General features: G+C 31.0%; 1 protein-coding gene across 2 annotated transcripts; it reads right to left on the bottom strand.

Annotated features, from left to right (window-relative positions):
• Positions 1–2,083: 2,083 nt before the first annotated feature.
• On the bottom strand, positions 2,084–11,364 carry LOC137825945 (uncharacterized). 2 transcript variants are annotated; one of them, XR_011083381.1, is made up of 12 exons: positions 11,008–11,364; positions 10,778–10,910; positions 10,598–10,671; positions 10,220–10,266; positions 9,976–10,138; positions 9,861–9,908; positions 9,589–9,790; positions 9,417–9,481; positions 9,220–9,320; positions 8,642–8,719; positions 8,493–8,540; positions 2,084–2,507 (listed from the first exon to the last, which is right to left on the bottom strand). XR_011083381.1 is itself a non-coding variant. In XM_068631763.1 (12 exons), exons 1-12 carry the CDS (start codon positions 11,216–11,218, stop codon positions 2,344–2,346), a joined length of 1,317 nt encoding a protein of 438 aa, XP_068487864.1. In that variant the 5' UTR covers positions 11,219–11,364; the 3' UTR covers positions 2,084–2,343. The 2 variants fall into 2 exon arrangements, 1 of the variants encoding a protein (XP_068487864.1); XM_068631763.1 differs by having other exon boundaries at positions 8,642–8,702.
• Positions 11,365–12,163: the final 799 nt, after the last annotated feature.

Below are 12,163 nucleotides of genomic sequence, written 5' to 3' on the forward strand. Positions count from 1 at the left end.
TTTTTTTTTAAATTAGAAGCTAGAATTATTTTTAAGCTTTTTCGTGTTACCTATGTCAGTTGTACTACTTACAAGTCTATTAATTAAGTTGTCTCACGTGTTAGACAATCTTTAATGTTGATCAATGATTGATATTAAGTTTCTTTCATTTTTTATATTGATATGATATTCATCCCATAATGTAAAACATATATTTGTTATGATAAAAAATATTTATGAATTAAAAGAAAATTTTAAAAATATTTTAAAGATTAAAATAAATACAAATAAATATTTTATTTAAGTACTTAATTAAACAAAAATTAATTTACTAGATACACAAGTTAAAAGGAAATTTTATTGAAAACTAAAAATAAAATTCAGAGATGACTAACCTAAAACTTATTTAAACTATGATTTTTCACTACACTAAAAAGTAGTTTTTAAGCGTTGTCCTTCAACTAAAGGTAACTTTTTCACTACAACCATTTTTTTTTCGAACTTCTCCTTAAAATTTAAAATGTAGATAACTATTCTTATTTATTTTTTGAAGATAATTTTATATTTTTTTATTGAAAATGATTATAACTATAAATTTTACGAAACTACATTGCAATTTTTCACCACATAAGTATAACCTTATACCATCTTAATTTTTCGATGTGATCTACCATATTTCCATACATCCATTAAATCAATAGTAAGAATACCAATTTTTAATGTTCTTATATGCAAATAAAATTATTATTATTAATTAAAATTTGTAATTTTTTTTTTTTTATGTAAAATATTCACTTCAATCAGTTGTGTTTGTTTTCGTAAGAGGAAAAAACATTTGTATCAGCTATTTGAATATAGTGATGTGCAAGGAAAGAGATCTGAATAGTAAAAACTATGTCCCTCTCACATGTAGAGAATATTGCAAAAAGACATAATGAAAGATCAGATTATATTACAAAATTAAAATATTAAATATATTTATAATAAAATAAAAAGTATTATATATATTAATAAAAATAAAATCAAATAATTATATTATAAAAAGTATATACATAATTAATTATGTATAATATAGTATATAAGTTTGATTATATATAATCGTATATAAATTTTATACAATAATATAATATAATTATAGAATATAAAAATAATTATATATTTATAATAATAACAAATATTATTAATATTAATAATATAAATATTTAGATATAATATATAAAATAATAAATAATAATATTCATTAAAAGAAATTTTTAAAATAATGATAATAAATATAAATTAAATAAAATTATTAAATAATAATATTAATAATAATAATATTTTATTTTATTTTATTTATATCAAATATTTAATAATATAAAAATAAAATTATAATATAAAAATAAATATAATTATTTATATAAAAAAATTATGTCATATTATTATTAATTAAAAGATAAATTAATTATTTAATTAGCTTTTTAAAATATAAAAAATTGTAATATTAATCTTTTATTAATTAAAAAAATTTAAATTTAAATAACACTCAACACATCACTCACAAATTAATTAAAAAATAAATTAATCTTTTATTAATTATGGAAATTTCATATTTAATAAGAAACTCGTTTTAAAAAAAATAATTATTCAATAGTATTAAAAATAATTTATTAAATTTTAATTATCTCAAATTTGTACAAAAATACATCATATTTTATTATTCAAATATTTTTAAAAGTAAGAATAAATTTATAAACTTGCATTTAAAACAAATTCAAAATTTCTTTACAATCATTACATCACTTACAAATTTCAATAAACTTACCTATACTCTAACATACCTTAGTCCAAACACATTTATTTACTTCACACTTTTCTTTTAAATCCTCACACATCCACTCCCTCAAATCCTCATACATCCCTTCTCAATCCAAACTCACCCTAAAGGGATTAAAATATTATGCCTATGTATAGGACTAAAAAAATAAAATACCATCGAAAAGGTTCATATAACATCTTCAGCTTCAATGTCCTGAAAAATACCTAAAGTCATTCAATGTCATGTTGGACAAAACAAAGATGTCATATTGATAACCACGATCAAATTTCAGAAGTAACAAGGAAATCAACAGTAACCTGCATAATTCATACTTCTAATAGCTTTACTTCACTGTTATAGATTAACAACACTTCTAACTAGCTTTACATAACTCTACATTATACATTGATAATTCTATGTATTGCTTCGTAAAGCACAAAGCTTTTCATAAGATCATTTCATAAAATATTACATTAATTAGCTTTTTATTATCAAATTAAAAACATACAAAATCGATTACGACTAGAACCTGTAGCAGCAAAAGGGTACCCTGAAATCGGACCAATTTAAATAATCCTACTAATTCTAGAATCTATGATATTCGTGTCTGTCTCGAGAGCTTCAGCAAGAGACATCCTGCGGTGTTTCCATATAGACTCGGCCAAGTTCTTCAACTTCTCTCCTTCATCCTTTCTATCTTCTTGGACACTAAGTACTTCTGCATATGCCCCTATAACATTAAGCAACATTTAGACAAGTCAGAATAATCTACAAGCATGCACATACTGAGTCTTAAAATTGAATATTAAGGCATAATGTTATTCAGTGGGGACTAGTCATTCCTTTGGCTTGTGTTTACTGTTTCTTAAGGTTGACACTTTGATGGGTGCATGAATGAAGATAAAGAAAGAGACCAAGAACACAACATTTCAACAAGGATAACAAAGAGCATGACAAGAGAAGATGTTCTTGCATTCAAATATAATAGTTTAGTTTCTTTATTTTGCATTTCTTGGACTCATGATATATCGGATTTATCTTTTCCTTTTATTTGTAAAACAGGTGCAAATAGTAATTTTCAGCTTAGGTTAGGTCGTAGTCGGGGGTCAATTGAGCACCAATTGAGCCCAACAAAGCTAGGGGATGATATTGGAAGATAAGGAAACGAAGAGCAATTTGAAATCATCCACGTCCATTAAGCACTAGCAATTCTTGGCCAAAGCAAGCTAAATTCAAGGCATGGGAAATGTAATGTAACTCAAGCATATCTCAGCCATTGATCCAGATCTAGGATTTGAATTTGAAATTTTATTTTTTCCTCCCTTGTATCTTGAACTTCAATACAACACAGTTTTATGAGAATTAGAGAAGTGAGAGTGATTAGGTTTCTTTAGAATCTTATCTTGGTTCCTAGGAGTCAAGTGATGATTCCACTTATGATGCTTATCATGGAGGAAGGCTTCTCAAGTGGCGCATCATTTCTCCCATCTCCTATTCATTTTCTTTTTTTGTTTTTATTTCTTGTATTGCAATTTTCAATTCAATCTTACCTCCTATATTCCATTCATGTATTGTTCTTTTTTAGTTGTAATGTTCATCTTAATTCCATTTCTAATATGTTCTAGTTCTTAGTTTCCTATCCCATATTTGATTCTACTTTTGATGGAACCTTGCAGCAGAAACTCTAAGAAGAAGAGCAATTCAATTCTCATTCAATTGAAGGTGAGTTGGACATGGGACAAGGGGTTCTATATATGGATGACCTAGCTCCCCTTATGCTTGGCCATTTTGATGTGGGACTAAATGACACAATTTGGGACATCCACGGCTAGGAGAAGGAGCGCCCAGAATATACTAAAAATGGTCTATTCTAGGTGATGTGGGGCTTCATGCTTTTCTTCTTCCAAGGCTTGGCCGAAATTTACTGTTTTCTCCATGGGTTGGTCATTAAAATCAAGGCCTTATGGAAGCCCAAGCTAGCCCAGCCCCAAAAACAAGTCGACATTTGACTCTACAAAATCCTACAATTACAATGAAATATGTACACCTATAAAATTTATACAAAACTAAGAAGAAAGAAGAAACTCATAGTATTCTAAGTCTTCTTCTTTAAGACCTCTTCTTTTGTCGTTAGTCAATAGACCTTGTTAAGGCCAATGTGTTGCTTTATAGATAGTCCTCGATCAACTCTTCTTGTGAACTTGTAATTGGAACCATTGAGTGAAGTTTCTCATGAGATTTTCATGATCTGAAACAACAAGGAGATTCAACTCTTTCTAAATTCTATGTTCAATATGCTAAATGCTTATAAGACTTTGTTACATTCTAAGTATTGATTTGTTGTGACTGTTTTCCATTCCAAGATTTTCTAACCTATTGGCCCGTAACTTGGAGCTTAGATCTATTTCCTATCTATACAGTTCCCATCAATTTGGCACTAGAACTCTCCAATCTCATGAACCTGAATGATATTGTCGACACCATGGTAGTTAGAATTGTTTGAATCGTAAGATTCAAATCAAAACTTGACATTGCCAATTCAGATTGGAACATGAATCGTTTTTGGGTGTGAATTGTTTCGTTATTTCTGATTCAATCAAATTCTGGAAAAATCCCAAAAGGAGATGAAAGATCATGATCAATGTTGTCAAACTCGTAACTTGGAGGCGGATCGGAAAGGAGCTAAAAACTCGTAACCCAAGGATCGTAACTCGACTCGGAAGAGTTATTATTCGAGTTACTACTATACATAAGATAATTAAAAATAAATTCATAATTTATGAAATGGTCCAAGAATAAGCCCACAAAACCTAATTTTAACTAGGTTTTGAACTCTTAATTAATTTTAACTGCTAATGCAGTCACAACACATTAAAATTTTATTTGAATAATTAGATTTTCCCTTTCTATCAACCTTAATTAAAATTCTCGGATCTCTCTTCCTTTTGTTGCTTGGAGCTCCCATCCATCCATGAAACATCATTTGGTAGGCAAGGATCTTCCTTTTCGTAATCCACTCATCATCAGATTTCATATCAAATAAACATATAGGATTATAAGTATCTCCTTTTTCCTCTCTAACATTTTGTCTCATCTCAAGTTGAAGATTATACTTAACAAAGACAAGAACATTTAATCTTTGTTGTTACAAGCGATTCTTCTTTTAGTATCCACTTTATATGCTCCAATTTCTTTTGCACTCAGTAGAACTACAAGTTAGACTTAAAACTCTTATTGCTAAATTTTGTAACTCTTTACCTTCTCCACCATAACTTTCCCACCAAAGTTGCAATTTCGAACAAAAAGCTAGCATTAATAAATCGTGATCCAGATTGTTATGAAACTATTTAGGATTAATTAAATGTTTTACCAGGATGCTTCTTATCCTGGTATTTATTATCATGCTTCTTCCAAACAATCTTTGTGCTCTTTTTGAATTTGTCAAGTTGAAATCTAATCCTTCTATCTCGTAACCATATAAAACTTCACTATTCGCATTGAAAACTTTGTCATAATGAAATCTGATAAAAAAAACAAAAATTATTGAAATAAAAATCATTATTAATTTGCAATGATGATTAAGGTAATAATAAATTAATAATAGTTACTTACTTAGGATTTAAGGTAGTAAGCAACAACATGAAGAGGCCTACGTAATTGCAAATTCCAACGAGTATCAATTATTTTTCACACCTTTTTGTATTGAGAGTCTTCATTGTTGAAATTTAATATTATTTGTTGTTTAGCTTTATCCATAGCTTCATATATATATATGGCATAACAGGTTTTGCGTCTCCATCTACCAGCTTTAATACTTTCACAAGTGGAGTTATACACTTGAAACAATATTGCATGGATTTTTAGAATTTATCATCACTTAAACAAATGTTATGCCATATATATATATATATATATATATATATATATATATATATATATATATATATATATATATATATATATATATATATATATATATATGAAGCTAGGGATAGAGCTAAATAACAAATAACCTCAAATTTCAAGAATGAAGACACTCGATACAAAGATGTGTGGAAAATAATTGATACTCGTTGGAATTTGCAATTGCATAGGCCTCTTCATCTTGTTGCTTACTACCTTAAATCCTAAGTAAGTAACTATTATTAATTTATTATTACCTTAATCATTATTACAAATTAATAATGATTTTTATTTCAATAATTTTTGTTTCTTTTGATCAGATTTCATTATGACAACAATTTCAATGTGTATAGTGAAATTTTATATGGTTTATACGAGACCATTGAAAAAAATGATCCTAGATAGAAGGATTAGATTTCAACTTGATCAACAACTTGACAAATTCAAAAGAGCACAAGGATTGTTTGGAAGAAGCATGACAATAGATACCAGGTATAAGAAGCATCCTAGTAAAGCATTTAATTAATCCTAAATAGTTTCATAAAAAAACATAATAATTTGGATTACGATTTATTAATGTTAGCTTTTTGTTTGAAATTGCAGCTCTTTGGTGGGAAAGTTATGGTGGAGAAGGTAAAGAGCTACAAAATCTAGCAATAAGAGTTTTAACTTGTAGTGTTACTGGGTGCGAAAGAAATTGGAGCATATAAAGTACATACTAAAAGAAGGAATCACTTAGAACAACAAAGATTAAATATTCTTGTCTTTGTTAAGTATAATCTTCAACTTGAGATGAGACAAAAGGTTAGAGAGGAAAAAGGAGATACTTATGATCCTATATGTTTATTTGATATGGAATCAGATGATGACGGGTTACTAAAAAGGAAGATCCTTGCCTACCAAATTATGCTTCATGGATGGATATACATGAATCTTTTACTCTTGAAGAGGGAGCTCCAAGCCACAAAAAGAGGAGAGGTCCAAGAAATTTAACTATTAAGGTTGATAGAAAGGGAAAATGTACCGTAACTGCAAATGATAATGAGATTGAAGACATGGTTGAAGATGTGGAGGAAGAGGATGAAAATGAGCTCCAAGAGAATGTTATATTAGAGGAAGAAGATGATATAAGTGACCTTGATCTCGGAGATGATGATTAGGATGTAGGATTTAAATATATAAAGTATTTTACATCATATTATGTTTTGTGATTGTGCGGATTGAACATTTTGACTTCATATTTTGATTTTATAGATTGAACATTAATTCATGTTACTTACTTTTATTTAAAAATATATCATTTTATTTATTATGTATCTTACGATTTATAATATGATTCGATTCACAATTCAAAAAAATCAAAAAAACAATTCACGATTCGAATCTCGATTTTATAACCATGGTCGACACAGATAGAAGGAAGGGTGGAGGCAATGGAAAATGGATACAAGGAGACTGATCAACAGTTTCAAAGGATTGAAAGACATGTTAGCTGTTATTAAGAAATAGATGGAGAAATGCGGATGGAGACAATTACTAGAGAGAAGCCAAGGAGAAAGTGTGTTGAACTGGAAAAGAGGCAGAGGAAATGACTGGTTTGGGAGGTTGTAAGTCCACACACTCTACTGGCGAGAATCCTTATAGTTGATTACAGGAGGTATTACAAGGATTCTTGCCAGTAAAGTGTACTTGGAGAAATAGAGGGAAGCAAGCTCAACAACACAACCAATGAGACCTAGCCCTCTTAAGGATGTAAACATGGCCTTTGGAGTTCAGGGGGCTAACAAAAGTATAAACAAGACAACATTTGTTCTTATGTCACCAACATCTATTGACTCTAGATTGTAAAACAGAGATAAAGACAAAATTGGTGGGATAGTGTCAAGTGGTAATGGTAGGCACGTGACAGGTCTCATTGCCTACTCAACAAGTGGTTAAAGGACAAGTTGTAGTATGAGCTTTGCTTTCACTATAATAAACATGTTGGCTATAGACACTTTTGCCAAGATCACCTATGCAATTTGCTAATTGTAAGGTTTGATAGGAGTGAAGGAAAGGAGGTTATTATGTACAAGTTGCATAAAATAGTTGTCATTAGTAAATATTACCTTCTTCAAGGCAGCATAACTTTATTAATGTCAATGATGGCCCTAAATTCCAAATACTCGTCCATAGTGACATCCCCATTATTAAACAAGGAGGAAATTGATTGATTCATGTTAAGATGTTAGTAAAAGGGAAGATTCAACCAAGTAACAATCCATCTTATAGCACATCGACCTTGATCATAAAAATGGGAGTTGGAACTTGTATTGATATAGGGCCCTAACTAGCACCATCATTTAGGATAAATTCCCAATTTCCGTGATTGAAGTGTTATTGGATGTGTTAAATGGGGAAGTCATTTTTCAATGAACTTAAATTTGGCATATCATCAAATTTGGAAGAAAATCAAAGACATCATGGAGACAGCTTTCCAAACAAAACTGCCAGAGAGATAAGATATTTAAACATACTACCAAAATTTAACATTTGTAGATAAGATAGGTTAAAGGTTCTGCAAGTTAAATGTTAACATTTGTATGTAAGATATTGAACAGTAAAATTAAATTAATTGCAGCAAGATCAACGGATCACTCGCCTTGCACATGCCCACTGGAGAAAGCAATTTATCAGTATAACATTTGCTTTAAATATTTGGCTATCTCACAGGCTTTTGAAATAACAATATTTTGAAATGCTCCAAGACACTTTAATCAGGCTTTAACATCCTAGATTATAGTACTGTAATGAATTAAAGAATCTGACATACCTCTTGCAAGAGCAGCTATATCACTTCTATCTACTAATGGGGCAGCACCTACACAAAGAAAGTTTGGTTTTAATGCCTTCATTATGTGTAGGTAGATAATTTATAGTTGCTACACGAATGTCTGGAATCAAATGGCACAACAACATTACCTTCAGTCTTGGTTTCCTCTGATGGAACCTTCAAAATATCCATCACTTTTCGGTAGAGGCCCTGTCAATGATTCTGTCCTATTATAATTATTGTTTGAATTAAATAAAATTTGTTGGTGATCAATTAGGTATAAAAAGGGAGTGAAGTAATGCTAAATAATTTAAGCAGGCAGTGTGTTATATAAATGGCAGACTACATTAGCCAGGTAAGTTAAATATGCATCTAAATTTGTATCCCCAATGCTCATTCATGCCAAATTTTCAAATTCTTTTACAAAAAACAGTATCACAGGCATGACACTCAAGACCAAACTAGGCCAATCAATTTGTTAAATACACAGTTTTCATTTCTGCATAATCAAATAACAATATTAATTGCATATAGTAGCAGAAATAGATTTCACTCCATAGCACCAATGCTTCAGAATGAGAACACAAGATATAAAACACCCAGGGGCATCCTATTACTTATCATTCTTCCTTTTACTTTTGGGAGACAGTAAAACAAACGAGCCATTGCTATAAGTTAAAATTGATTAATTTTGTTGTTGACAATTCATATATTGGAGAGTTATAACCTCTTGAATCAACAGCGAACTTGAATGTTCCTGAATTGCTTTACGCCTATACATAAGAGCTATGCTTGCTAATGCGACCCCCAATGTAGGATGCTTAGAGTCTTCAACAAATAGATAGCCACCATACATTAGTCAATATCCCATTATTAAGCTCAATGATAAATGCTGAGGTAAGACAAACAGAATGGAAAAGTCACCTCCATAGGCTTCCTCTGCCCTACTCAATGCCTGTCCCAAACGATGCTCTGCCCAGTAGTAGTTACTGAAACAACAATTATTAGTGGTATACAAACACCTCAAGATTAACATAAAAAGGAAGGTAGCAGCACACCTAAGGAAAACCCAAACAGAACTTATTATTAAGCCTACCCCGTAAGTGCCTCAAGCTGTCCTAAAGCACACATGGACCCTACAATTAATTCATCTACACTCATGTTGCCAGCCCCTAAGTATGGATTGCCGGCCCTTTTTATTTGAACCGCACCATGTACAACACTGCGGTAAACTTCTGTTGCCTTTGTATAGTCCTGTTTTTTATGTAGGAATTCTGCGTATGATAGACCAGCAGTACCTACAAAACCAAACATCAATCCAGTGTCGACAAATGCCAGCTACAGTACCTTGTGAACAGGAGGGAATACCATCCCAATACTTGGAGTCATCGTGAGATTTGTCGAAGAAATCGTCAGCTGCATCAAGCAAATAATAAGCACCATCACAAGTAACAGCAATGGGCAAATAGAACTGTAGCAGAACCTGAGTCAACATTGCCATTGACAAGTTCAATCAGCCCTTTCAGTGCTTTAGCACGTAAGAAGTGAGCCTCAAAATCTTTTGCTTGAACCTCAAAATCTTTTGCTTGCCGTTGATTCTCCACAACCTTCATGCACTTGTCAGCCACCGCTGCTGCCAAATCATCCTACATAGAAAAAAGTGAATAAACAAGAATAGTGCTGCAGAAAGAAGCCAAATATTCTACAATTGTTTAGCAAATACCAACCTGCCTCAACTCTAAATAAAGCCCAGCCTGAGTTTCAAGAGCAGCAACTACAACAAAAATCCAACATGACTCAAAATCATTGGCAAAAGTGATGTTAAAATAATAAGTGATGGTGGTGTACTCTCTAATACACCCTTTCTAACACACTCCTTGCTATTGGTCAAAATTTGTTGAAAACTTCAAAATCATAGGCAGGGTTAATTAAATAAGAAGTGCAGCCCACACAATTTTGTGATCCTCACAAGTGCGGTAGAAAGAATGTGATGTCATTTTTCTAATAATAATAAGAAGAAGAAGAAGAAGAAAAACAACAACAACAAACAACAACGAACAATAGCAGTAACCAACAAAAGGGGTGGATAAAATAAAAGAAATTACCTCTAACTCCCAAATAAGAATTGGTTAATTCTTGAACATCCTCGATCTTTTCTATTGCTTCAGTGTACTCTCCTCTGAAATCAACAGAAAAAAAATATCTCTAATGAGTTCAAACAATCACCCAATAAATTCACCAACAATAACACCATTCAACACAACTAAACAATCACAAAGGATTACCTTTCATACAAAATCGTGGACATAGCAAGCATGGCCATTCCCTTCGAATTCTCGCGCTTTGGATCCTTGCCCTCAGTTAACTCAGTGCTAATGCAGTGCTTCAACACACACAAACCCATCCGAAACGCCCCAACTAAAGAAGCACACTCGAAAAAACAAAAAGAAGTTAACTTTGGCCGAAACACTCAAATGGGTCGCCGAAAAACACGATTTTTTATCAAATAACTTACGTGATCTTTCGGTCCTCCATACCTTCAGGGCGTAGTTGATCATGCCAATGGCGTCGGGGACAACCATGTGGTCCTCTAATTCCAAGCCAATGGTAAACGGTCGGAAGAATGAAGTGGGAAGAGGAGAGAGCTTAGTGGGGAATTGGTTTGCGGTGAGAGCAGAGGAAGAAGAAGAAGCTATTGATGATAACTTTGATGCTATGCGAAGCATGGTTGAGTCAGGTGGCGAAAGGTTGGAGAAATGAGTGAGGGTTTAGAATGGTGAGAGTGAGTGAGAGAATGAAAAGGGAATGAAATGCAGGATTCAGGGTTCAGGGTTTTGCAAGCTTCATAGTTTTACCCCTTACCTAGAAGAACAAGAGAGTTGGATATATGTTTATTGTTTTTTATTAATTTTTTTCCGCTCTGTTGATTTTTTTTTTATCTGTCCAATAAGGTTGTTCGTTCGTAAAAATAATAACGATATTGTTATTTTCTCCTTTTGAGGATAAAACATAGAGATGGTAAAATAGGTTGGTGGCACTTTGTCTAAGTTGGTCTGATGGGTAGAAATTTTGAGTATACCAATTCATTCTGGTTCATATTGTTTATTCCATAAGTTAATTAATATAGCAATTTATTATTTTTTTTATATAAAATTAATTTTTATTTTATGATTTTTTTAGTGTATATATAATTTTAAAAACAAAAATAACTAAATTATAAAATAAATACACTGAAATTGTTCTTTGGTGGGATAGGTAAGGTTTTCTAACCCGTTTAATCATAGATTGTTAACCTGGTTTGTTTTTTATAACTCAAAATGAGTCGGTTCAAATTAAGTAAAGTTAGCTTGTTTTGCTAATTTTAAAAATATTATTCTTATCTTAACATTGTATAAAATGTTTTCTTATAACTTCAAAAATTTATTGGTTTAACTACTTAAATCTTCTAATTTATTTGATAGTGATCATATTTTTGAAAAGTTCAATTAGTTCATTATTTTTAAATAAGTTCAATTTGATTAATTAATGAGGGATAAGTAAATATATTTATTTGTTGTCCGATGACAAATATGCTAGGCTGAATAGATACGATTATTTTCTCCTAAATTTTAAGATTTAGTTTTTTGGAGTGTCTTTATATTCTTCTACCTCTTAACAATATTTCGTGATAA

This window comes from Phaseolus vulgaris, chromosome 8, assembly GCF_000499845.2.
Source record: "Phaseolus vulgaris cultivar G19833 chromosome 8, P. vulgaris v2.0, whole genome shotgun sequence".
Classification (NCBI taxonomy): domain Eukaryota; kingdom Viridiplantae; phylum Streptophyta; class Magnoliopsida; order Fabales; family Fabaceae; genus Phaseolus; species Phaseolus vulgaris.

Excerpts from the sequence above, each read along its gene's own strand:
- LOC137825945 (XM_068631763.1), bottom strand. The coding sequence starts at position 11,218 with ATGCTTCGCATAGCATCAAAGTTATCATCAATAGCTTCTTCTTCTTCC. Across the intron at positions 10,911-11,007 it reads ATGGAGGACCGAAAGATCAC|TTGGGGCGTTTCGGATGGGT; the intron begins GTAAGTTATTTG and ends GTGCTTCTTTAG. Across the intron at positions 8,703-9,219 it reads GTTCGCTGTTGATTCAAGAG|GGCCTCTACCGAAAAGTGAT; the intron begins GTTATAACTCTC and ends AATCATTGACAG.